Here is a 27,130-nt window from a genome sequence, read left to right on the forward strand (position 1 = left end):
CTTTAAGCTATTACCCATGACAGAAATCAAGAACCATATCACCCATACACCACCAACCCAAAACCACCACAAGCCACCCCAATCTACCATCTATTGATCCAATTGAAAAAACCTGCAATGACTGTATGGCAAGACTGATGAGAGAAAGTCCAAGAAAGAGAGGAGAAATGGTTGGGACGTTGGCATATTTATTTCATTAGCTACAACATAAGCGGTCTCATATCCTCCAGTTGTCATTTTTATTTCATTACCATATTACATGCATATTAAAAATAAAAAAATTGAACGAGTTCTTGTTAATTCAATTAATACTCCGTAAAACTGTTTTTCCCTAAAAAAAATAGTAAAGCTTTTCTTAAATGTAAGATATTTGGGTTCAAAATCTATAAGAGTAATGCTATAGACACAAATTATTTTACAACATTTTTATAAACTGTTGATGTGACTTTAGCATTTTTCAAATAGTTATTGTAAGTAAAAATGTGATGTTAATGATTAACTCATATTAGAACTAGTAAAAATTTGCCACATTAATAGTTTGTATCTGTAGCATTACTCAATTGACATAGCAATAAGGTTATAAACTGTTGATGTGACTTTAGCATTTTTCAAATAGTTATTGTAAGTAAAAATGTGATGTTAATAATTAGCCCATATTAGAACTAGTAAAAATTTGTCACATTAATAGTTTGTATCTGTAGCATTACTCAATTGACATAGCAATAAGGTTAGCCCAAATCTTATTGCTATGTCAATTGAGTAATGCTACAGATACAAACTATTTTACAACATTTTTACAAACTGTTAACATCTATTTTTTTTTTAAATGAACCCAAATATAACATATAATTAAATCTATACTATTAATAATAGGATTCTTTATTTGGGTTTCAACATTTTGTATACTAAAATACTCTTACACAAATTCTTAAACTCTCTAAAATACCCCTATCTTTTAGTTAAATAATTTTAAATTAAAAAAAATAGAAACTGGTTAAAAGAGTATTTTATTGTTCCTAAATTTTAGGTTTTTTCCTTTATTTTCTTCATTCAGCCTAAAACTTAGAATACTATCTCTATTTCATTTTTAAACATTATTCCACGTTATCTTACTCATTTTTTTAATACACAGTTATTTATATATTACTTTTAAACATTATAATACTAATTCAAAAAAATGAATAAAAAAAATATTATTGCATGCGCAAAGTGCGTATGATGAGTCTAATATTATATAAATCTTCCAAAATAGATACTAGTAGAAAGTGTAATTAGAAAATAGTAATTTATATTTGATATTTTTAAAATAAATATATATAGATAATCTATAGATTATTAAAAAATACTTTAATAATTGAACGAACAAGTATACTCTGAGGGAAAGTTCATTATAAAAAATAAATAAATAAAAACCCATAATTTTATTCTTAGAACATATTAAACCCTGTACTTATTTTTTGTATATTTGTGAAAGTATACAATTTAAACTTTAAAGTATCCCATTTTAATATGGTTTAAAGTATATTCTAAGAATAAAACAATGGGATTTTTCTTATAAAAAAAAAACTATAGGATTTTTTTTTTAAAATGTTGTTTCTCCTATATTTGACAAGTTCAAAAAAGGCAATACATTTAAGAAAAAAAAAAAAAAAAAAAACCGGAAGCAACGAACGGTAGTGATAAGCATAAAGCCAAAAAGCTCGCCCTCTTTGATCAAACTCTCTCTTTTTCTCATTCTCATTCTCTCTCTATCTTCTCCAGCGTCCGATCACTCTCTCCCCCTTAAAATCCTTTAGTTTTATAAAAAAAAATTAAATTTCAATTCCACCAATCCAACACCTCCCTCCTCTCCTCTCCTCTCTCTCTTCAACGCGCGCCAAATACAAAACTAACTAAAACCACTTCAGGTACCTCTCTCTCTCTCTCCCCTCTCTCTCTCTCTAACCTCTCTTTTTTCTCTCTAAATTTCCTTCCATGGCGGACCCTATGTATTTGTATCTGAGTGTTTTGTGTATAGATTCATAGAATCAGATTGCTGAGTTTATTGTTATATGTGTGTGTGTGTGTGTTTGTGGAATGTGTGAATGCAGTGATCTGTTCTAGGGTTTTGAATTTTTGCTGCGAGCGTGGAATGGCGGAGGCTCCGACGAGTCCGGCCGGCGGGAGCCACGACAGCGGCGGAGAGCAGAGCCCGCGCTCGACGGGCGGGGTGCGAGAGCAGGACCGGTATTTGCCGATCGCCAACATAAGCAGGATCATGAAGAAGGCGTTGCCGGCTAATGCAACCCCCCCCCCCCCCCCCCCAAAAAAATAAAAATAAAAATAAAAGAAAGTGGCATTCTATCATTCTTTCTGGCAATGTAGGATTGCCTCTAGAGGTCTATGAATGCTAACCAATGCATTTTCAATCTCTGATTTCGGTTCCTTGCAAGAGTATCATAATAAGGGTATGATAAGTACAAGCTAGGGATTCAAAAGTAGGTGAGGAAACCATCTTGTATTTACAGGACAAATACTTTATCATCCTACAGCTAAATTTGATTGACAAGGGATGACAATACCGTCTACAAATCAATCTTTTTAATCCTTCTTATGTACTTTCTAATTTATATACTAAATAACGGAGAACAGTAAAGTCTAGACTTGCCAAGTTGGCGATTGGCAGTTCTGGTGTAAAAAGTGTCTCATTTTGTGGTTTGAGTGTGACATCGTGAAGTTGAAAGCTCTGGGATAACTCGTGAGATTGGAGATGATATTATGTTCGATTATGAGTGAGACCACAATTTTTAATTTACTTGTTTTAAGGGAAGGGAGAGAAAAAAAGGTTTTGAGGACCCAGGATTTTTATTTATCCAATTTCAGAGTGAAAGCTGGTCCTGATTATATGATAAATTTAATCGTGAGTCTTACTCAGCCTTCGTCTGTGGTTGTTTAATAAGAGCTGCTGCAGCAGAAACAACGGAAAATATGTTTTTTTTTTTTTTTTTTTTTTCAAAACATCAGATTTGGGCCATAAAAGCAGCAAAGGTTTAGCATGAAACACTGTCTCTTTCAAGGAAAACCGAAATACTCATTCTGGATTGTAGTGATTTTGATTCAAAATTGACTTAGAGGGTGTTTGGATATCGCTTATTTTGCTAAAATTGAAAAATTATTGTTGAAAGTATTGTAAATAAAGGTAAAAATTAATTAAAATAATACAGTAAGGTTCATAAATAGTGTCAAAAAGTACAGTGAAACTTATGAATAGTAACAAAAATAAATTAAATAGTAAAATAATTTTAATTTTTCATCCTATCCCAAACACATACTAAAGCAACTCAGACTTCCCGTGGGAGAGTGCATTTTAAAAACTCTTTGAATGGTCCATCGTTCATCTTAGTCGCTACCGAACAACACAAGCATGAAGTATGTATGACGTTGTAATTATTTTGAAATATCACAAAGCTGTAAATTACTTTCACAGTTTTACTCTGAGCTGAGCAATATCAAATTGGTCCACCCCTACTGTACTGGTTAATGAGCAAACCTCTTGTAGTCTAGTGTTCAAGTTTCTTGTAGCCATTTGGAAGAGACTTCAAATGAATTAGGTATCAGCTAACCATATTTGTCTCACATTCAAAAACAAACACAAGTCTCACAGTCAAGTCGAGGACTACTTATTCTCAAAAAAAAAAAAAAAAGTCGAGGACTACTATTATTCATATTTCACAAGGGGCACACGCGGTAGCACGTGAAAAACTCATTAGTTGGCCGGTGAGGACGTTGTCACGTTACATACACACGTGTCTATGTGATAATACAAAAGAAAGAGGGTGTGGTGGTCACATCATATTTTGGATCTCTTTTTCCTGATCAAATTTGAAGAACCCCATTAGAAGAAGTACATGAGTACACCTCTGAAAATATTTTGTGATTATCTTATGTTTCTCTCCCTCACACACACACCCCCCACGACGTGACCATCATTTCTTGCCTGCACGAGCTGGCCAGCTCAAACCCCAACACCACCCACTTTGTCCTCTCTACGTGTGGAAACTAGAAAGAATTACTCCTTTTTATGGGCACCCCAAAACAACATGGCAAATATAACCCAACAATGATAGATGAAGTAAAATTCGGGAGAACCTAATCTAGAATATATAAAAAATTTGAACCATAAATGTCTCTACGGTAAAAATACTAAGAACTGTCAATCAGTTGGGTTCTAATTCTGTTAACAAAATTGTCATTATACATGATTACTTGTAGATCAATTTTTTAAGACATATGAGTTTTGGCCAATTAGGTTCAATGGGTATATTGTAAGATGCTTCTATCATTAGAAAGTGACACAGATAGGTTGTAATGATCCTGTTTGTACAACCGTATTTGAATTAAACTTGGGAAAAAAATTTATAAAAAGAAAAAAAAAATTGAATTGCATGGTAAAGTCTTTACAGACATTTACAGAGTATACAGTACAGAAAGCAGTGGAAGAATATGATATGATTCTGCCATATACAATGCACACATATCAAATCGTGGTGATACTAGGAACTAGATGCACATTGACATTATTGATGGATCATGTTAACAGAAGCAAGTGCAGGCAAGAAAGAAAATGTGTTAACTTTGGCCTCCAGCTCATACCCTGAGAGGGTCCAGCTCATGCCACAAGCACCCCTTAGAGATGCCTCAACTTACACTAAATAAATTCATTTCTTTTTTACCAAAGAGTACCAGACCTCACCAGTCACCACACCTTGAATGCGCCAAAAATCCACGCACTGATTTTTGTTTTCTTGGTCAAAACTCAAAAAACAACCTTAGTTTTGATTAGCGCGCTAGGATTATAAACTATTTTACAACTTTTTACTATAATTTTAATGTGATAAATTGTATGATTGTCTATTATTACGTCACAATTGTCGCAAAGAAGTTGCGTAAGAAATTTTTTTTTCATTGATTTCTCACCCTGGAATGTAATGTATTAACCACAAGTACTCCTGGTTGGTATACAGCTGGCCACGTTATAATCCCCATAGAGAGAGAGTGAGTGTGTTTTTTCAGGTGAGAGAGGTATTAAGAGAGATTCAGTCCAGTACATCTGGCAGTCCTCACGTGGCCTATCATCTAATCTTATATTCGTTGAACTCTAAGTGTATAGTATTTGCTTACTGTATTGCATTTGCATTTGCATTTACATTTTGCAGAGACAACAAAGGCATCACCTCCATGCTCTTTTATTCTTCTTGTATCAATGCATTCACGCTGTCCCCATATCACTGCCGATTCACGCGCTTGATTACTACCAAAATCTTACGTCTTTATTTTACCTGGTTTATTTAATATTATGGGAATTTTTCAAGAAATTAATGTTTGTTTCACTTTAATATTATATTTTATTATAGTTGTTATATTTTCATAAATATGAGGTTATGGTGAAAAAGATACATTGTTAATTTAAGAGAACAAGTGCAATTGGAGTGTTTAGGGAATTGTTTATTTGTGATAGTTTATTTGTATGATGTAAGACAAAAGGTTGAAAGTTCGTTTATTTAAAAAAAAATTAAAAGTTAAATTATTTAAAATAAAATTGAGATTAAAAAAAAAATAGTACGAGACCTGCAAAAAATATATAAAATAAGCCAAAAAAATAACTTATAATTATTTTCCAAAGTCACACTTGTTCAAAGTTCAAACTTCAAACAAAGTAGGATTTTATTGGCTAGATTGTTTTATAAAACCAAGTTGATGACTACTACCGATTCCAATTTATTAATGTAAAGACACTTAAAAAGTGAACAAGTGCAATCAGTTTCGTGTCCGATTAAAAATTATTTATTTTCAATAGCTTATTTGTATAATATGAGAAAAAAAATGTTAAAAACTAACTAATTTATTTCTTAAAAAAATTGAAAATTATATTATTTGAAATAAAGTTAAGACAAAAAGTAATATGGATTCACAAATAGTAAATAATTTAAACAAAAAAACTAGCTTTTTAATCATCGGTTGCTAAACACACACTTCATATATAAAATGTTTGACTTCTTTTTCTCCTCTCTCCACACTGGTTCTTGATTACTTTTAATTAAGCTGTGTGTAATTTGCACTCGCAAAATTATAAATTTTTCTTACTGTTTTTAACCTATTATGTTGTAATTTGGGGTTTGTTCAATTGATAAAGGTCATAAAAGTAGCATCAATATTACACTTTATTTGTCAGATAAATTACGGAAATAGATTATACAACAGGAACAATAGCGACTCTGTTTTACATATATATATATATATATATATGGTGAAAATTCACATGTACGAGAAGGCTTGTTATTTAGGCTTGTTAGATGAGACCACATTTCATCAAATAATTATGGTGTCTGCATTATTTGGACAACTTATTCTCTCTTTTTTTTCTTTTTTTCTTTTTTTATGTGGACAACTTATTCTCGTACATGTGAATTCCACGTGAGATAGACGTAGATATATGAGGTCCTACAATATTTTCTATTTGCTGTACGCATCTAAAATATTACAGTAGCAGTGGACACATGTTATACATGTATACAACTCATGTATAACCTGAGTTGTAAATTTTGTTGGATTAATAGAGACTGTAATGGTGTAGCTCATGTTTCTGCCAAGCTGACGGGTAGTCTTAAAAGGTCATTTTCTTGTAATAAGTCCAACCTCCCTGTCAGTATTGCTGATATTTGCAGGGCCGATTGTTCTTATGTTGTTTTTTAGTTTTTTTCTTTAATGAAAGTCTGGATTATCAAAAAAAAAAAAAAAAGTGTATAACTCGTATGTATTTTAAACACAAACTCAAATTCTAAACTTAAAAAAAAAAAAAAAAAAAAAAAAAAAGGTTAATTAAGAGCAACTTCACCAGGATTTTAAATTTAAAAGCTTTGGATTTCAAAATTTTACTGTTCAGTTGTCTTTACTTGAAGAAACTGCCATGTAATGGGCATTACATTTCGATTGATAATTAATTAGTTGACAACGACCGTATGGTCGGCATTTCACTCCAATTTGTGAGGTTAGCTTTGGGAGTCAAATCCCCTCAATTTAAAGTTTTATTTATTTATTTATTTATACTAAATACTGTGTTTGTTTTGAGTTGATTTTAACAGTAAGTTGATGATATTTGGGGATATTATAAAAATAACACTAAATAGTGCTATTCCAACTATTGGATTGTATTACTAGTGCACTTTTTTTTTTTTTTTTTATCAAAATTACATTATTTGTTAATAACTTCTTATTAGATATAATTTTGAAAAATCTACCGTAGGATTACATTAACTCATTATACTATCCAAACTTACAATATATCAAAATAATAAGTGATTAATAACTCTTTTATATAAAAAATATTTAAATTTTTTTGTTTCACTCAAAATTATATATGCATAAAATATTGATTTATAGACCATATAGTAAATCACATGTAATCAACACAAGATTCTCTACATGGTAAAAATAAAGAGGACGTGTAATTTAATAGTTGCATATATAATAAATTAATTGTTTATTTTCAAAATCTCTGTTCATTAAAAAGTAATAAAATTTTGTATTTTCAGTATAGGCTTATTCCATATATAACTTAATTTTGACTTTAAGAGATTATGCTACATAAAATTTGTTCACTCCTAGGTCCTAGCTTGTAAAGTCTTATTCTGGAGAAGTATTAGATATCTCGGAGATATGTCACATTTCTCTCACACGAAAGAGTGTGTGACATAAAATAAAATTTTTTTGTTCTGGTCTTATCTTCTTATCTTTTTTTTTTTCTTGTTTCTACACTGACACACAAAAGGAGGGGACCTCCCACCCCTCACGGGCAATGAAAAAAATGTTTACTATCAAACTATTTTTTTCCGTTTGAATTAAGTAAGCATTTTCAATTAGAAAATTGCTACATCCACAATATTTTTACAACAAACATTAGGTGGTAAGTTGTTACTAATTCTAATTTGAATCTACCACTTAAATTATTATTTTTTTGTCTGCCCATAACAGTCAGTAATAACCTGCTATTTATGATTTGTGATGAAAATGTTGTATATATAACATTTTTCTTTCAATTATCTTGTTTAAAATTTAAAAAAAAAAAATTATTATTTTTCTCCTTAATTTGCGCCCGAAATTATTCAATCTTGAAATAAGCCATTAATCACGTACGCGGTACGAAGAAGAAAAAAACTAGCTAGTGAATAACGTGCATCCAATCATGCTATAGATTGAAGATTTTCCAACTAAATCAGATAGTATAATGCAAAATTAATAGTTCCATCATCGTCTTTTTCTCAATTCTCAACCTCATAGTCACAAAAGGTCAAGTCTCTATTATCTTCCCTAACATGACTACCACAATACATTAATTCAGAGTCATATGTAATGCAATTAGCACGTATCTAAACAATTGGTGATTATAGACAATAATATTGTCTTGTTATGATCAAACAATCATATCTTAAATATAATAAACAAGATCACGACTATTTCAAAGTCAGAGGTAATAAATTGTTACTGATATATATCCATCACAATTCAAATCAAGTTTTAACATATGTGCCCCCTCAAAAAAAAAAAAAAAAGTTTTAACATATGTGGTGCAAACATTTAATAATTTCAGTAATCTTTTTTCGTCAATAAGAAATTTAGGTTCGAAACTTAGCTTAAAAAAAATTGCTTGTGTATTAACTTTTTGATCAAAATCAATTATCGTGAACTCACTTAACTTACTTCAATGCATAGGTTGTGCTCAATAGCCTTTTATCTTTTAAAAAAAAATTTATCATGGATGTCTAAAATTTTTTATAATCAGTAATTTAATATTGTATCAAAGCAGAAAGTCTAGAGTTTGATTCCTGTCTCTCATACTCGAAAAATACTTAGGTACTTTCGGAGTATAATAAAATAGTATTCATTCCTCTTATATTTATGGTAGACCATATCATGAATTTAATGAATGAATCCTACTAGAATATGGGAGGAGAAAGAATTATTCATCATACTTCAGAAATACCTAATAATTACTTCTTACACTTTACCTCCCATTTAAAATCTCACGTGTTGGACCTATTTATCAAAAGAAAGTTTAAGCCCATAAATGAGGAGGAATGTTAGAAGTATGTAGATAAATGATTAAATTTACTATATTTCAGTAGATTAAACTTTTAAAACAATCGATAATTTAATATCTTCGAATATATTATGTGCATATTTCGCTTATCTTACACATAAAAGATAAGTATAAGAAGTATAAGAAAAGATCGCCTAGGGGTATCACCTCAAGATCATTAGATTGGAGAAATAGCAGCATTTTGTAGAATACTTAAAAGAATGATTTCATTTCAGTACCTCATGAATCCTTAGATTCATTGTGACCATTAATCCCACACTGTCCCAAGTTTTACTTTGCACAAAATGTGTGCATGAATGAAGTCTCATATCTATTTTCCTCTCTCTCTTTTATAAAACTCAAAGAGGTACAAAAATATCTAAAGAAATAGCAGCATTGTGTAGAATATGTGAGAATGATTTCATTTCCCGTAAGACACAGACACTACTCACTACCAGTCCTTACTGTTCTGGAACAGCCTGGACCAACCATGGCCGTATTTGAACGGTACATATGGTATATATACATGCGTGTATTGCCAAATTTGGGCAAAACAAAAAACCCAAAATTGGAGCGTGAGGCTCAGACGCTCAGTGGTTCCGCGCGTGGACTTGACTCTTCTCGTACAGTAGTACAATGTCAGTGGTGTACTGAGTTGTGGGGACCTCGAGATCAAGTAGAGGTAGCCAGGTAGGTAAGTAACGTTGAGGTTGATGCACCTCAGAGTCTCGTATCTTTAATCTGACTTTTGACCGTTTCGCTGCCCACAATACAATACAAGAATTTTGCTTGAACGTGGAAACAAACTACACTTTACGAACCACAATTACTTGACAACATATATTTTTGCCAATCATATTTTGCCACACCTTTCTCCCTCTTCTTTTTCTTTAAAAAATATTCTTTAAAAACATTCACATGAAACTGCCAAATAATATGAAAAAAAGCTAACTTATAATCAAAGAAGCATTTTACATCAAATACTGGGAAAAATGACGGTTGGCCTTAATTTTTAAACTATTTAGTCAAATTGCCCAAATTTTAAATTATTTAGCAAAATATTTATATTTTAAAATTTACTATTGCTGGAGTAAAGTTCAATCTGGAACTTAACAATGTTGACATTTATTATGCGTATTTTGCCACTTGATTTTTTTATTTTTTTTTACAAATATACGCATAGAACTTAGTATTACTAATGTTGATAATTTGGCTAAACTCATTCTTAGTAATAACTAATATGAAATTGCAAAAGAATAATATTTTACTAAATAGTTTGAAAAGATTGTAATTTGGGTATCTAGTTTAAAAATTAAAACTATTTTGTCATCTTTACCTCAAATACTCCTCAGCACAGATGATGTGGCACGCCATAATTGGGTACATAATGAAAGTGGAATCATTTGGGGACGTTGGGCTGATAATATTCCACAAGAAGGAATCTTCTCAGCGCGTGGCCGTTTCTGAAACTATGGGCCGTTAACGTATTCGCCGACAACCATTCTAAAACAACACAACGCGTACGTTAAATTCGTTAATTTTTGGGGACCCCACCATTTTTAATGTACGGTTTTACTAACTACCGCTCTCCACTCGTCTAATTAATTACTCTGTTCTTATTCCTAAATAGTGATATTACTATTTTTTTTAAGTCATTACTAAAAATTTTATAATTATTTATTTGAAATTTTAAATTCACAAGATCAATTTTATGTCAAGAATTATGTAGCTCAATGGTATTCTTTTTTTTTATAAGGAGAACTGTAAGGACTAGATTTGTGGCTCAGTCCAAAATGAATGGACTTAGGCTCAAATCTGGTCCTTACAATTTGCGCCGTCTGTAGGAAAAATTTATGTAATAGTGAGTGCAACGCTTAACTATGGTAGGATCAGGTCTACACCAGGCAAAGTCTTTGGTATCCCAGCATGGCGACTCTTTTGTCAGCCTTGAGCAAAGAGGTGACCGTGAAGGAAGTATGCATACTGCTCATATTGATTGGAGTCAACTTCGATGAACACGGGGAGGATTGCTTGACGAGGGGAAACTCTGTTAAGTGGATTTATAGGAACACTTGCCTTCTCGGACAAGAGGTTCGTTCATATCAGTATTCCTTATTTGTGCATGATAACCATCCAATTTCATATGAGCCGTTGTCCAATTTACTAGGACCTAGTTCTTTGACCCACTCTCTACAAATTCATTATTTTGGACTCTTTGAGCCTAAGTCCATTAATCCTGGATTGAACCACAAATCTGGTCCTTACAAGAATCAAGATTAAAATAAAGTTTCCTTTATTTGTTGCAACAATTTATAAGGAAAAATAGTAATTTTTAAAATTTAAAAGATATTACATTAGTAATGTGCCTTTAAAAATTTAAATTTTTTCTTAGTAGTCAAACAATTTGGGATGAAGTGAATATATTATTTGCTTCTTCTTTTATTTTTATTTTATTTTCTTTTACTTCTTTGTGAGATAAATGGACTAATGGAGTTGCTTCAAGAAATGTTTAGCTTAAAATAAAATAAACCTTTATTCTAATTTTATAGGGTTGGGATTGTGTCCATTGCATCAATTGCACTGAACACATTAAGATGCGAACATATATCCACTTTTGGACATATATTCGTATCTCAACATGTTTAGTACACTAATGCACTAGACACAAGCTGTCTAGTTTTGTATTCTCTAAAATTAGGTCTTGTATTCATAATTTTTGTTGCCGTTGAAATGGAATGGTTGAAGAATTATTTGGAAATTTGGGAGGTTTTATTTTATTTTATTTTTTTCCTTGCACATTTCAATTTCTCTTCTATGAATACAAACATTTCCAGCCTAGTCACAGCTAGCAACTGCTCTTTCTGTTTTAATTCATTTAAATATTTTTGGTAGTGTCTGGTGATTAGTACTATGGCACATTGTGCCACCACACGTCAATGTCCACAGATTAATTAGTCTTTATAAGAAACGTTAGCATTGTTTGTAAGATTATGATGAATTCATGACAATTGTCGATAAGAAAAATCAAAGCACGTGCAGGAGTACCAACAAGCAAATGAGTGCCAAATTTAAAAGATGCGATATCTAGCTCAGCATATTTAAGAGCAAAACAAGTGGAAAGTGACAATTTATTGAGGAAATGTACAAGTGAAGGAAGTTAAATGAGTGAGAGAACAAAATTTACATGAAATTTGTTAAAAAGAAATGGTCATATTAATGGGCATCTTTAGAATAAGAAAAATTATTGAATATTTCAAGAGTACCATAAATACATATTCTCTCCTCTTACATGAATGGTAAGTCTCACCATGAATTTAATTAGTGGAACTCACAATTATATGAGATTGAGGAGTATGCATTTATGATACTCCGAGAGTATTTTATAATTACTCTTAGAACAATTGCTAATAAACAATTTTAGAAAAGTTTTAACACAATTTTTATGGGAAATATAAAAAGTCACATTTCCTTTTAAAACTTTAAAAAGTTTCTAAAAGTACTTAAACCAATATTTTTATGACATACGTTACCTTTTTTTGAAAAGAAATAGTTTCGTTGATCAGCAATAATATTAACTACCAAAAGGTGCAAGGGGATCTTATATGTTCTATATTATTTCCAGCCCTCATCCATGCTAAAACCTAAAAGGTTGCATTAGAAAATGAAAAGTAATAAAAGAGAAAAGGGTTCATGTTAAAATAATCGTTCCATGATTCCATCTTTTCAATTCATTAAAACATTATATGCAAAATATATTGACCTAAAAACTTCATAAATTTTAGGCAGCTGGATTATTGATACGTTTTGAACTTATAAATGGTCAATTAGGGGTGGGGTAGGAGTATGACAAAAACCATGCAAGTCTTAGATTTGAATCTCGCATAGCTACACAAAGAGAAAATGAAGGGACCATTAAAATGAGTTTGTCACTTTCTTGTACCTCGGAATGCTTAGTTAGATATAATTTAATTTAATTTAAAATAGATCAATTTTAGTTAATTCAACTAATAATATATTAATTTTTAAATAAAATACACGATACTCGAACAACTAACATGTTATTGAATCTCACATATACTAAAAAGAAACATATTAATGTTTTATTTATAATAAAAGATAATTACTTTTTATAACGTTACCTCTCACTTCAAAAATACAAATACAGCTTAATCCAAAAAGAACATGATTAATAAATACAACGAATATAATGACATTTTATATTATTTTAACAAAAAAAAAATGCTAACAAGTGCTCTTAAATTATTGGTTAACAGTTAATTTAAAAAAAAAAATTTGACATCATTTTTATAAAAAAAACTGCCAGATACTAATTGATATTTTTTTTTATAAAATTTTTTTTAATTAAATTATTAACTAATACTTTAAAAGTACTTATCACCATAACTTTGTGACAATATTTGACAAAAATTATTGTCGACTAAGTTTTTGTTTTTTTAATGGACGATGAAGAAGTGTGCGTGTGAGATCACGTTGGTCATACTCATAGCCTTACGCAAAGTCTACCTGTCTGCCTCTCTGTCTCTATGTTTTTCCCTCATTTTTTTATTCCAACCACACCCTGTACTTTCTTTTCACCCCTTCCCCTTATAACCTTCCCTCTTCTCTCCCCCACAGAACCAGCCTCTCAATTCTCTCTCTCTGTCAAAAACACAGACAAAGATTCAAACTTTACACTCTCAAAAAAAAAAAAAAAAAAAACACACACACACACACACACAGAGATAATTGAGACTAAAGGTTTAGCTGAGTTCTCTCTGCAACAACTTTTCACTTGTTGGGTCTAATCTTTGAGTGATTTTGTTCACTTATTGGGTTGTCTAGAGAAGAGAGAATATGACTATGAGCAACAATAGTATGGGGCAGTTTGGGGACACAACACTAACCAAAGTGTTTGTTGGAGGTTTAGCATGGGAAACTCCGAAGGAGGCCATGGGAGAACACTTTGAGAAGTACGGTGAGATTTTGGAGGCTGTGATTATCACTGATAAGGTCACTGGCAGATCCAAGGGCTATGGATTCGTAAGTGTTTGTTTGGTAGATCTTTGTTAATTTTTTTTTTCTTGTGCATGGTGGTGTCTTGTCATTGTCACATATATGGTATTAATTGTATCTGTGTTATTATTATTATTATTATTTTTGTAGGTTACGTTCAAGGAGCCTGAAGCAGCTAAAAAGGCTTGCGAGGATGCCACACCCATCATCAATGGCCGCAGAGCTAACTGCAACTTGGCTTCACTTGGAGCCAGGCGCCCAAGGCCTTCTAATTCCACCCCTCCTCCTCCTCCTGCTCCTCAACAAGGTATCCATTACACATTAGTCATATTCAACAGTATGTCAGTCGTCAGAAAGTTTTACATTTTACTAAAACAAAGTAAAATACAATAATATTCATACAATTCCTAAATCAATATGAGACATGTAAGTTTGGCTTAACCCCCCCCCCCCCCCAAAAAAAAAAAAAAACAGTTTATTTGGATTAGCTTTTTTATTATTAATTAATTTATTTTTAAATTTTCTTTTTTTTTTCCAAGTATAAATGTATTTTTGTCAACTTTAAATTTTTAGGAAAAAAGGTTAATCCAAACGAACAATAAAAACATTCTAAAAAATTGTTATATTTATTTTGTTTTACTAAAATATGTCATTTTACCAATTTTTATCTTGTGTGAAATGGAATGAGTAACTAATAAGAAAATGATAATCTAAAATCCAAATGGGAAACTTTTATTTTTATTTTTTCCTGTTCTTCTTTCAATTGTGAGGTTTGAAGAGGAAAATATTAATAATAATGGCACTTTTTATAAATGTGACCATCATGGAGGTCTAATGTTGTTTGATTTACATCATGAAGGATCAAACTTTGGACCTAGGGCCACGTCAGCTGCATCGGCAAATCACGTGCAGTGGTACTACCCGGCGGGGACACCGCTTTCACCCTTTCATCATCATCAGCATCACCATCATCAGCCTGTTCCTTTCTATGGGTATGTTCACTTGTGGATGAGTTTGTATAGAAGGTATCTTATGTATAAGATATACGTTTTGTTTAGTCACTCTATAGTCATATACTGTGGGACCCGTATAATATGCATATATTCCATAAATGAGATAGTTATTGTTGTGAGTTGGATTCTGTGTGAAATAATTTATATGTATATTTTAGAAATAGACAGTCTCTTATGCTATGATTTTCTTGATTGCCTTATTTTCAGGTACTCTCCTACATACATTGCTTCTGATATTAGTTACAACCATGTAAGTGGATCTTATACAATTGAATTTGGACCACCTAACAACAACATCTTGATGTTTTGGTTTGGGAATCAATCAATGAAGGAAACTCACACCAATGTCCTACATTGTCCTAGTTATTGTTTTAAGAACTAATTAATGCACTGTTTTTTTTTTTTTTTGGGGGTTAATTAAAGGGTTGAGCATGTTAGGTATGTTGTTAATTTGTCTCTAATGGTGCTCAGAAGCTAAGCTACAATGGAGGGACCTATATGAATGGGCATTACTCTCAAGTGTATCCAGGGCAAGCTATGGTGGGTGCGAACACATATATGCCCATGTACCCTTATTATCATTACCATCAATCACAGACAATGGGCCTACCTGCTCACATCTTCTCGCCAACTACAACGGGCCCCATTGCCCCAGTCCCAGCCATCATGTCAAAACCAGCATCGATAGGTCCCAACACAGGTAAGACACATTGAGTTATGCTGTGTTTGCCCCACACCATAACATTACCTAGTAGTCAAAGTCAATGTCTTAAAAAAGAAATCAAGAAGAAATCATTGGTGTCACGTGGGCTTGTCTGTCTTTGATTTGGGTTTAGCAACTGCCAACTGGCCCTTCACGAACCCACGTGGCTTGGTGGACCAAAATGTCTTTTTATTTAAGGATTTTGCTTTTATTTGGAAACTAGAAAAATAAAATAATAATTAAAAAAAAAGTTTTTATTTATAGGGTTAATTTGACCAATAGGAGCTTAGCCACATTTGCATGAAGTATTGGCTGCCAAATCAATGCCAACTCCGGACAAATCTCTTTGATTTTGTCTCCTACATATTTTATGAATCAAATTCTTTTACGCCATTGAAAGAATGAGAAATAAAATATAATTTCTTTAGAAGTAGTGTTTATCTTACACACATTATTGTAAGTAAACATTTTTTTTTTCACTGGGCCAAAAAAAAAAAAAAAAGTTTGTGTATGAAAATCGTGATTTCAAGTTCAAGTTGTTGTGCAAAAAAGTGCTCGTGTGTATGAAATTGTGATTGTAAGTTCAAGTCACAAGTTCAGTGCAAAAAAAGTGTTTGCGTGTATTTTAACCTTTTTTGAAATGCTGGATGGTAATTTGATTTTTAACCTTTTCAGCCTTCCTTCCTTTTTGTTATTTGTTTCAACATATTGAAAATAAATATAGCAATGAAGCTCCAATGGGGGTTAATTTACTATGTTAGATTAGCAGGCACATTGAGTTTGAGGCAGTATTTTAATAAATGTGAACTGATATTACAAGGACAGTTTGCTTGGCTGTGGAATAGGTACAGTTGGCGCAGGAGAGAGCTTCAAAAAGGTTGGCTAAAAGGGCACTTAGTTGGCAATAACAAAGGGGAAGGTGGTGGCTGCTCAGAGCAACATTATTATCTGATCTGTTGTGGCTCTTCTTTCCAATTTTTTTTTTTTTCATTTTTTATTCTTATTCTAATTAGATGCAAGCTTTATAAGATTCTTTCATTCTCATTCTCTCTCTCTCTGTCTAACATCTAAGCTTGAGCTGTGAACCATTAAGAAAAAATGTAACTGAAGTCCATGTGTACCTGTGATTACCCATATCTGATGGGTTTCTTTTGATGGATTCAGTGAACTTTACTACATAAAGCCTGCATCTTCAAATAATTACATCTCTCTCTCTCTCTCTCTCTCTCTCTCATAGCTAATACTCCGCATGCATTTATTGAGTAACGCTACAAACATAAAAGTTCATGACTACAAATTTCTAAGATAATAATTGTGATTCGTGCAATATCATATGTGTTAACCATTAAAATACTACTTTATAGAGTACGAATCATAACATGCCTACCATCTTAACCTTTGTGGGGAAAAAAAGTGTTACTAAACTTATTGTTTGTAATTCTCCTCTAGTTAGGCTTTGCTTTAGCTGATTGTTGTGGTCCTGTGGAGGAAATATATAATTGCTTTGGGAGACTTTTGTGGTTATATTATTCCAGCTCTTCCTAATACCCAAAAAAAAAAAAAAAAGTGTATCATTTTCTCTTTGCAAGAGAGCAACTCCATGCATCAAGGCATAATCAATCTAGTGCAATCATATCTACTTAATTATAATATCAAAGAGTACAAATTAACCATAACCAAAATGAGTTTAAAAAAAAAAAAAAAAAAGAAGAGTTAGCTGTGATCTTGTCTCAACAACCATGAGAATGCTGATAATTACAATGATAAGAAAGGAAAAAAAAAATGCTTGGAAATGACTGCTCAACGGTTTTTTAGGTGGTTGAATCAACCCCTTGTAAAGAAATAATTAATAACGGTGGTGACTGGTGGTGAGTAAGAATAAACACAATAGTTATTCATCCCATCAAAAAAAAAAAAAAAAAAAGCACAAAGTTAAGAAAGGTTGACCTCCCAACATTTAGCCGATAAATATGGCAATGATTTGGAAGAGAACAAAATGGATTATATGAAATTAAACTAGTGTATTACATATTCCTTGTATAAAAGTAAAAGGATAAATTGCAAATTACATCCCTAAAATTTAGAGATGATTGAATTTTACATCCTAAAATTTTAGAATTTTAATTTTACCTCCTAAAGTTAGATGATGTTTGGATTTTATACCCTAAAATTTCAGAATTTAGATTTTACCCTCTATATTTTAGAAATGTTTGAATTTTACTCCCTAGAGTTTTAGGGTATTTGGATTTTACACCCTAAAGTTTTAAAATTTGATAATGTAAAATCCAAATAACCCTATACTTTAGGAAAAATCCAAATTCTAAAACATCCTAGCGTAAAATTCAGACACTCGAAACCTCATGAAGTAAAATTCAAATTTTGAAACTTTCGGATATAAAATCCAATCACTCCTAAACTTTAGGAGTGTAATTTGTAACTTACCAAGTAAAAAGTGGGTCTCATATTTTAGATTCTGCTTATAGAATCCACATTTGTATGAGCAAGTTGCACTCGCAATACATGCACTCGGTGTATTTTTTTCTGCTTGACACCTATCACTTGAAACTATTCCACAAAAACCACTATGCTTCCGTAATACTTCATCATGATCCTATCTATCATCTAACCTAGGATTGGCTCCAGAAATTAGCAGGATTTGGATGGACTTTGTCCAAAGGATTGACATTTTACTAGACATGAATGAGTAGACTCTTGACCTAATGTTTTGTTTCGTAATGCTACTACACAGTACACACATCAAGAGTTTTACATACTGTCATCATAAGTTCCATTCAACTGTCACATCTACCAACAAGCACTATATCAACTATTTACAACAAACTTGCAATAAAACTCTCTAAGATTGATTATCTGATATACTGGTCAACTATCATTTTGATATGGATTTGTTACTTTTTCTCTATTACTCACAATCAATTATATCGTAATTAAGTTGTCACATCATAATTCTGTCTTTTTAATTTGTTAAGATGCGCATATTCAACTATTAATTCCTAGTGTTTTTTTTTTTTTTTTTTTTGTTTTGTTTCATTCAATCATGTAGAAGAAAATCCTAAAATCTATTAGATGATGCGCATATTCAACTATTAATTCCTAGTGTTTTTTTTTTTTTTTTTTTTGTTTTGTTTCATTCAATCATGTAGAAGAAAATCCTAAAATCTATTAGATGTGTAACTAATTTGTAAGACAAATGAAATTGATGAATAAATTGAGGAAAAGCTATAATTCCTGCTTTGATGTATAAGAAATTGGATTATCAATTAAGTTGAATTAACATTTTCATAAGTTATTCAATTCCGTCTCGTAGCTCTCTTCGATAACAATGTTGCCATCAATTAGGTTCCATTTGTTTAGAGGGGTGGAAAAGTGGGAGGATAGAAAATGATGAGAAGATAGAAAAGTTGGAGGATAGAGAAGATTTTAACTTCCCTCCATTTTGTTTGGTTGGAAGTGAAAAAATAGAGGGATGAAAAAAGTGAGTTTGTAAAAATTTATTCATATACTCTTATTAAAAAATTATGCACAATTAAAATAAAAAAAGTGACAAGCATCCCCAAAAAAAAACACCAAAATTTATTAAAAAATAAAAATCATGTCTAGGAAAAAAATCATATCTAGTTAAGCAAAAAGAGAGAGAGAGAGAGAGAGAGAGAGAGAGAGAGAGAAAAGAAAAGAAGAAAAACAAAACAAACCTCCATGCCACAGCTAAAAGAAATCAAAAGAAAAAAAAGGGAAAAAAAAGACGTTGGGGGGTCGGGGGGCGGAGGGAAGGGAAACTCCCAATAAAGCAAAAGGCTGTTAAAAAACAATAAAAACGTTAAGCCAAAGGCTATTAAAAAAAAAAAAAAAAACTACCGTAGTAATGTTAAGCTCATGTGCAACTTGTACATGAACATTTCTGTCATTAAGTCATCATATTTTTCCCCATCAAGTTTTTTCTCTATTTTGAAAAGTAAACTTTTTGTGGGCCAAAAAAAAAAACAACTAGACCCCACTATTTATTTTCCTTCCTCTCCATCCAACTAAACACTTTCATTTCTATTTCTTCTCCAAAATTTTCTTTCTCCCTTATTTTACTTACAAACGAACACACGCTTAGTGGCAACCACATGAAATAGAGGACAGCACGGGTCAAAGACCCTTAAGAATTTAAACATTATGAGTGACACAATTAATAAGGTCCAATCTGTTGAATAACCCTTTCTCTTAAGCAAGTTCTAGGCCCTGAAAAGTCATCCCAGGGTTCAGCCTCAATGCCACAATTCTGCATTGGAGAGCCTTATACAAATGAAACAAATCCTACAGCCCATCTAATCTACCCTGCCCAAATTCTCCAGCAAAACAGCAAAACCTTGGCATGCGCTCTAAGTTTCATAAATGGGTTGAATCTTAGGCCCAACCAGGTTTGCACAATCTTAATGTTAAATTCACTACCAAATAAGCCAAAGGCTATTAAAAAAAAAAAAAAAAACTACCGTAGTAATGTTAAGCTCATGTGCAACTTGTACATGAACATTTCTGTCATTAAGTCATCATATTTTTCCCCATCAAGTTTTTTCTCTATTTTGAAAAGTAAACTTTTTGTGGGCCAAAAAAAAAAACAACTAGACCCCACTATTTATTTTCCTTCCTCTCCATCCAACTAAACACTTTCATTTCTATTTCTTCTCCAAAATTTTCTTTCTCCCTTATTTTACTTACAAACGAACACACGCTTAGTGGCAACCACATGAAATAGAGGACAGCACGGGTCAAAGACCCTTAAGAATTTAAACATTATGAGTGACACAATTAATAAGGTCCAATCTGTTGAATAACCCTTTCTCTTAAGCAAGTTCTAGGCCCTGAAAAGTCATCCCAGGGTTCAGCCTCAATGCCACAATTCTGCATTGGAGAGCCTTATACAAATGAAACAAATCCTACAGCCCATCTAATCTACCCTGCCCAAATTCTCCAGCAAAACAGCAAAACCTTGGCATGCGCTCTAAGTTTCATAAATGGGTTGAATCTTAGGCCCAACCAGGTTTGCACAATCTTAATGTTAAATTCACTACCAAATCCCAAAAATGTTAAATACGCTCAATTAGGTTTGGTGGCACTAACCAAAAAAAAGTTGGGTCAAAAGGAGAGTCCACCCTTTTGAGAGAAAAACTTAGCCCAATTGCTCATTTTGTACAATTTTAAACTTTTCTCACTGTTAAAGATATATATTAGACAGATATTAGCCCAATGTAATAGGCCCAAGTCCAGTCCTACTTGTACTAGTAGTCTAGGGTTTAGTCGCCTATATATACTCATGTTAGGGTTCATTATAACACAGGTTATTGTACTACACTCCTATACAATAAAGATGTAGCCCTTAAGGGATTCCTCTGTGGATGTAAGCCGTCAAGGCTGAACCACGTAACTCTCGTGTTCTTGATGTTCCTATTCTATGCTTCCTCTTCCGCATCCTCTCTAGCATACACAACATGGTATAACACATTGCGTTTGATAATATTCTCCATTTAACATGGTATCAAAGCTAATATTCAACACTCACAAAAAGATTATAGCCTATATGGATTAGAAATGTTGTTTTTTTAAGCAAAACGAAGAGCTCATTTGAAGAAATATTCTTAGAAGAAAAAGCATCAAGTAGAATTCTTCCTGTTATAACATATTCACTGTTTTACAATATTTTTATAAATTATTGATGTGATTTTAATATTTTTTAAATAATTATTAATAAGTATAAATGTGATGTTAGTAGTAATCTATATTTGAACTAATAAAAATTTGTAACATCAATAATTTATAAAAATATTATAAAATAGTTTGTATATATATATATATATATATGCAGCGTTACCCTTTTTTGACATACATGCCAAACGATTTAATTTCATTTGATAATTACCAATACGTAAAAGCAGTATATATATTACATAGCAAAAATAGAGCTACTCGGAATCTTAAAAGGCACTTTCCAAAGTGACCTGTCAACATTGAAGTAAAAGAAGATTATAGAACAAAAAGTACAGAAAATCCGTATTGTCATTAAGTACAGATAAAGCAGCAGTAACCGAGATGAATTCCACAGTCATAAACACACTAGTTTCTAAACTTCGAAATCCTCGTTCTATGAGGAATGTTAGAGCTGAGTCTAAATATTTTATTTCACTTTTTTTATTTTATTTTATATTTTATTAATAAATACTTGTCACATGGTCACTTAATTAATTAAATATTATTATTATTGATTTATTAATATTTCAATTATTAATTAATAGTAATATTTAATTAATTAGGTGAATATGTGATAAGTATTTATTGATGGAGTATAAAGTGGAACAAGAAAAGTATGACAGAAGATTATATATCTTGTTCTAATATATTTTATAAATTGCATTATGAAAATATTTGCCAGCAGATTAATACCATAATTAGAAGGATTTTGTGCCCAAGAGAAGCATTGTAGAAAATGTTTTTATTGCCCAAGAGATTGTAAAGGACTATCATAAAGAAAGCAAAATTAAGGTCCACAATCAAGGAAAATCTTAGGAAGGCATATAATTGATTAATTATAATAGTTGGGACTTCTTTCTCAAAAAATAAAAATAAAAGTTAGGACTCGTCCTACATTGCTTATCTGTTGTCTGGTACCAAGGTTTGTAAATTAGGTCAGGAAATGTATAACACCACCAATATTCACTATGGTTGTAAATGGAAGTCTAGTTGGATTTTTAGGAGCATGAAGAGCTTAAGGAAAGATGATCCATTGTCACCTTAATTATTTGTTTTAAGTTATAATTATAGAGGGTCCTATAAAGTCTGAAGAGGAAGTCAGAGTTCAGGAAGTAAAAGAATTTAGTCTTCACCCTTTATGCTCAATACTTTAGCTTGCACATTTGTACGTTGTTGTCTTGTTGAGGATTGATTGATATTTTCAGTGGTGACAAATCTTTTATCAACTTTTTAGGAGTAACGAGCAATGCTAGGACCACAAAAACTTACATAATTTTTGTCACAACTAGTCATGTGGTGGGTTATAAGTGGTGACTCACAACTCACCACGTGACGAGTTGTGGCAAAAATTGAGTAAGTTTTTGTAATCCTAGCATTTTTCAATTTTTAGAAGTAAAGTTCAAGAAGAGTTCAAAAATCTTTATGGTTTTTTTTTTTTTTAAATGGGAAAAAAAAAAAAAAAAACTTCATGGATTAGTTGCAAATCCTAAAAAGAGTCTAGGTTTTAATGCTAACGTATCACCAAATGGGAAGAAACTGACTATAATTCTAAAATTCAATGAAAGGGCTCTACCAATAAGGTACTTGGGTGTACCAATTGTTTTAGGAAGATTAAGTGCACAAGCTTGTAATTCCTTACTGCATAATATCACTTTTAGAATTAACTCACGCGTATTTTGTTGGGAAAATTATCTTATAAAACACTCTCGTTTGACCTCTTTCTCACGATATGTGTGGACTCCATATGGTATGAGAGGTGGTCTCATGAGCCACCATCTCCTTTTACTAGGAGGGTTCAACTGATTTCCTCATAATTATATAGCATCTTAACTTATTGGTAGACTCTTTTTCATTTTTCTAAAGAAGATCGGAGCTATTTAACCGGTATTTCTAAAGGTCATAGCCATTTAACTGAAGCTTAATAGTTCCTTTGGATTGGTATTGAACACTCACTAGTAGAAAATAAAAGTGGCATTGACTCTAGTGCATACTCTAAGAGAAGAAACGATGGTTTAGGTTGAAAAGGATTGAGGATTAGAATAAGGTAGTCATAATGAAACATAATATATGGAATATGTTTGCGCAAGTGAGCTCAATTTGGATAACTTTAAGTAAAGAAAAGTTTATTGAAAGGAAGGAGCTTGTAGAATGTAAAAAATCACCCAAGTTGCACTCGGGGTATAGAGTAAACTCATAAATTTAGCAAGGCCCCTTCTATGTTTTATGATGGGTGTTGGCAAGAACATAACTCTATGGCATGACTGATGGCATCCACTTCAAATTTTGTATTACATATTTGGTTATCGAGTCATACATGATGCTGCAAGTAACGTGAAAGCAAAAGTGGCTAGTGTGCTTCAAGGAAAGAAATGTCATCCTGAACCTGCTAGTCCATATGCACTTGTAGCTATGGAAAAAAGTTTGGAGAGACGCTATTGCACACACCTTGCGACAAGGCCCACAACTAGTATATGTGTTAAGTGGTGATAGAATTAATATTCACAAGTAACAGTGGTGGTCCCCATGTGAAATTGAGGTAATCCAAACACAAATTAACAAATGTGCAAGTTGTGTCAAAGTGTGTGACAGAAGGTGTGTATCTAGATAATTATATCAATTTGAAATTGGTCAAACTGATAAAGGCATAAAGCTATTTAAAAATTTTCCAAATCAAGTTGTTACTTAGTAGTGAATGACACTTGAAGTGCAATAAGATTAAAGAGGCCATAAATGAATGTGAGGTGATTAATTTGATTTTCAATTGTCATATCTTAGTATGCTTTTATTTTGTGACTAGCATTCAATAACAAATTAACAATGAAGGACAAGATGCTACAATAGGCCACATCACCTCTTCAACTAATGAATATCTTATGCAATTGCTACCCCATAAATTAATCACATGTTGTGAGGCAAGTGATGACATGTGGTTACTCTATGGGATGGGTTTGGCTTGTCCATAGTGCTTTTATGCATGGGAGATGACGCAAGTGTAACACATGTCTTATAATACTTGTATTTGTATGTTGACTCAATGTTTCAATCTAATGCATAAAGAATTAGATAGAAGCTTTTAACTTCAAAAGATTACATTTTTAAGAAAAAATGTAAGATCACAACCTTTTATGTTACAACTCTAATATGACAAACTATAAATAATAGAATAAATGTGACAGAAAAAAAAAAAAAAAAAAAAAAAAAAAAAAAAAAAAAAAAAAACAACGTGGAAGTGACAAGGTAAAAGTTGTAATATTAGAATAAACTTACTATCAATCTCAAGCACATTTGAAAATTTACCCCTAGGTAAAGACATAAGTCTTCTAACATGACACAAAATTTACCCCAATGTAAAGACATAAGTCTTCTAACATGACACGTAGCTAAATCTGGTTGAAATCCATTGACTTTATGCCACGTTGGCAAAACAAGACTGTCATTTTCGCTTGCAAAAGTTGGTGCCCAAAACGTGGTCTCACACCATTGGACTGTCATCTATTGTTTGTGAAATACAAAGCATCTCCCTCTGCACTTCCCTAGAAAATTTAACAAAGCTGTAAGTGCTGACCAATCACTGTAAAGTGAAAAGGACGGGGACGCATTATATTCGCCCTCTTTTATTATTACTATATTTTTTATTTAATTTTTTAGATCTCTCTCTCTCTCTCTGTGAGAAAGTACACCCACCTTTGCCCAGTACTCTCCCTTTCTCCGAATCCATTTATCTTTGTTTAAACCCCAAACCCAGTGAGTTTTCATTTCCAGAGGATCTAACAAGGTACTTAAAACAATCTTAACCTTTAACTAGTTTTGTTTTCTGATAAAGTTTGAATCTTTATGCTAAGCTTTACATAATCTATCATCTTTGTTGATTTGTATGATTAGATTTGTACATTTCTGTCATTAGGGTTTATGAGTTTGTGAAAAATTTAAAAATTTTGTTGCCAAAGAAGCTGTTTTTGATGGTTTTGAAATTGACCCAGATACTGTTTTTATGGATGAGAACAAGGGCAAGGATGTTTGTGTGAAAAGTGTTTCTGAGTCTGCTACTACTGTGATAGTTAGTGAGCACGTAGCTAGTGGGAAACTAGTTGAGGGGTCTTTGTCTGAGGGAATAGGGGATGGTGGGGGTTGCAATGGGGATGATGATATTATGGTGGAGGTTTTGGGGTCTGATGTGTATGTAGATGGTGTTTGTACTGGTGGGGAGGTGGGACGGGGCGTGGTGGTCGAGGAAGAGACGGGCTTAGAGGGAGGTGTTAAATCATTGGAGGGAGATGTTATAGTTAGTGAATTGGGTTTAAAGGGAGGGGAAATGTCAAATGTTGGAAGCAAGACTGAGGTTGAAGGGTCTTCAGGGTAGTGGAGTCCCAAGAGAAAAGAACCCCAATTGACACAGTGGAGGAGGTTGGGGTTGTGGTGAGGGAGGAGGGGAATATAGAGGGAGGAGCAGTCGAGGGTGCTGTGGAAAGAGGGAAGGAAATGGGTGGGAGTGATAATGGAATTGATGATGTGACATCACGGGATGTTGGAGCTTTGGATGACAAAGATCGAAATGCTGGAATTGTAAGTGGGGTTAGTGGTTCTTTGCCAGTTGTGGGTTCCACATGTGAAGAAACAAAAGTTGTTCACGTAGAGGAAATTGTTGTGGTTGCCAGGGAGGAGGGTTTAGAGCAAGAAATGGCTGAGAAGGGTGCAGATACAGGTAGGGAAGAAGTTGGTGATGGAGGTGATTCTATTGAGGATAGGAATTCACAGGAAGTTGGGGTTTCGGATGATAAATCAAGGAATGCTATTATAATTGAAAATGGGGCTAGCGATTCGTCTGTTGCTGTTGATATAGAGAGAGGATTGGTTGTGGATGGTGCTGAGAAAGGTGGGGAGTTGGCTGAGGATGGGTTGATGCAGCCAATAAATTGAAGAAACAAAAAGTTGGTGTTTTGGGTGATGAAGTTTGGAATCCTGGAATTAATGCTACTGTTATATGTACTTCAACAATTGTGAAAAATTCAAGTTTACAGACCCAAGTTGTTGAGGAAAAATCCTCAGCGGCAGTCAGTGTGGAGGGATTGAATCCCAAAGTTGATGCTTCTGGCACTAGTGATTTGGAAGGTGTTGTTTCTAGTTCTGGAAGAGATCAAAGTTCAATGGTAAGGACAATCTGTGGAGGAACAGAAAAAGATGTTGTAAATCCCAAATCATTGGATGAAGAAAGCAAAGGTTCTGCTACAGGGGAAGTTGTAGGAATGGATAAAGAAGATGTCTTGCATTCCAAAGTTGAAGGAATGGAAACTGCTGCTTTTGACAAAAAATCTACTTGTTCAGTGGAGGAGCAGCAGAAAAAGGTTGAAAAAGTGGGTGGGAGCTTTGAAAATCACAGTCATGTATCTTCTGATCCTGTATCTTCACATCTGTCAAATCAAGTAGTTGTTAGAGATGATGATATGGTAATGGATGATAAGGGTCCTTTGAACTCTGAATCAGGCCAGCACTTTAAGCTTGAAGAAAGCATAGACAAAAGCTCTGCTCAGGTTAATTCAA

General features: G+C 32.6%; 2 protein-coding genes across 3 annotated transcripts; both read left to right on the forward strand.

Annotated features, from left to right (window-relative positions):
* Positions 1 to 13,716: 13,716 nt before the first annotated feature.
* Positions 13,717 to 17,044, forward strand: LOC112041112 (probable RNA-binding protein ARP1). Of its 2 annotated transcripts, none has more exons than XM_024074010.2 (6): positions 13,717 to 14,155; positions 14,279 to 14,435; positions 14,988 to 15,120; positions 15,349 to 15,391; positions 15,613 to 15,841; positions 16,690 to 17,044. In XM_024074010.2, exons 1-6 carry the CDS (start codon positions 13,970 to 13,972, stop codon positions 16,728 to 16,730), a joined length of 789 nt encoding a protein of 262 aa, XP_023929778.1. In that variant the 5' UTR covers positions 13,717 to 13,969; the 3' UTR covers positions 16,731 to 17,044. The 2 variants fall into 2 exon arrangements, with proteins under 2 accessions (XP_023929778.1, XP_023929779.1); XM_024074011.2 differs by having other exon boundaries at positions 13,718 to 14,155; positions 16,670 to 17,044.
* An 8,160-nt stretch (positions 17,045 to 25,204) lies between these two features.
* On the forward strand, positions 25,205 to 27,130 carry LOC112041107 (uncharacterized; the record flags this gene model as incomplete). The annotated part of the gene is given in 2 exon segments (XM_065767588.1): positions 25,205 to 25,367; positions 25,573 to 27,130. A coding segment is annotated over 1 exon segment (394 nt), but the record flags the coding sequence as incomplete, so codon positions are not given.

The sequence above is a fragment of the Quercus suber genome, unplaced genomic scaffold (genome assembly GCF_002906115.3).
Source record: "Quercus suber isolate HL8 unplaced genomic scaffold, Cork oak 2.0 scaffold_825, whole genome shotgun sequence".
In the NCBI taxonomy this organism is placed as follows: Eukaryota; Viridiplantae; Streptophyta; class Magnoliopsida; order Fagales; family Fagaceae; genus Quercus; species Quercus suber.

What these genes read in the sequence shown, in the direction of transcription:
- LOC112041112 (XM_024074010.2), top strand. Translation starts at nt 13,970, where the DNA reads ATGACTATGAGCAACAATAGTATGGGGCAGTTTGGGGACACAACACTA. An exon ending in TCCTCCTGCTCCTCAACAAG is followed by an intron (nt 14,436 to 14,987) that starts GTATCCATTACA and finishes TACATCATGAAG; the next exon opens with GATCAAACTTTGGACCTAGG. An exon ending in CTGATATTAGTTACAACCAT is followed by an intron (nt 15,392 to 15,612) that starts GTAAGTGGATCT and finishes AATGGTGCTCAG; the next exon opens with AAGCTAAGCTACAATGGAGG.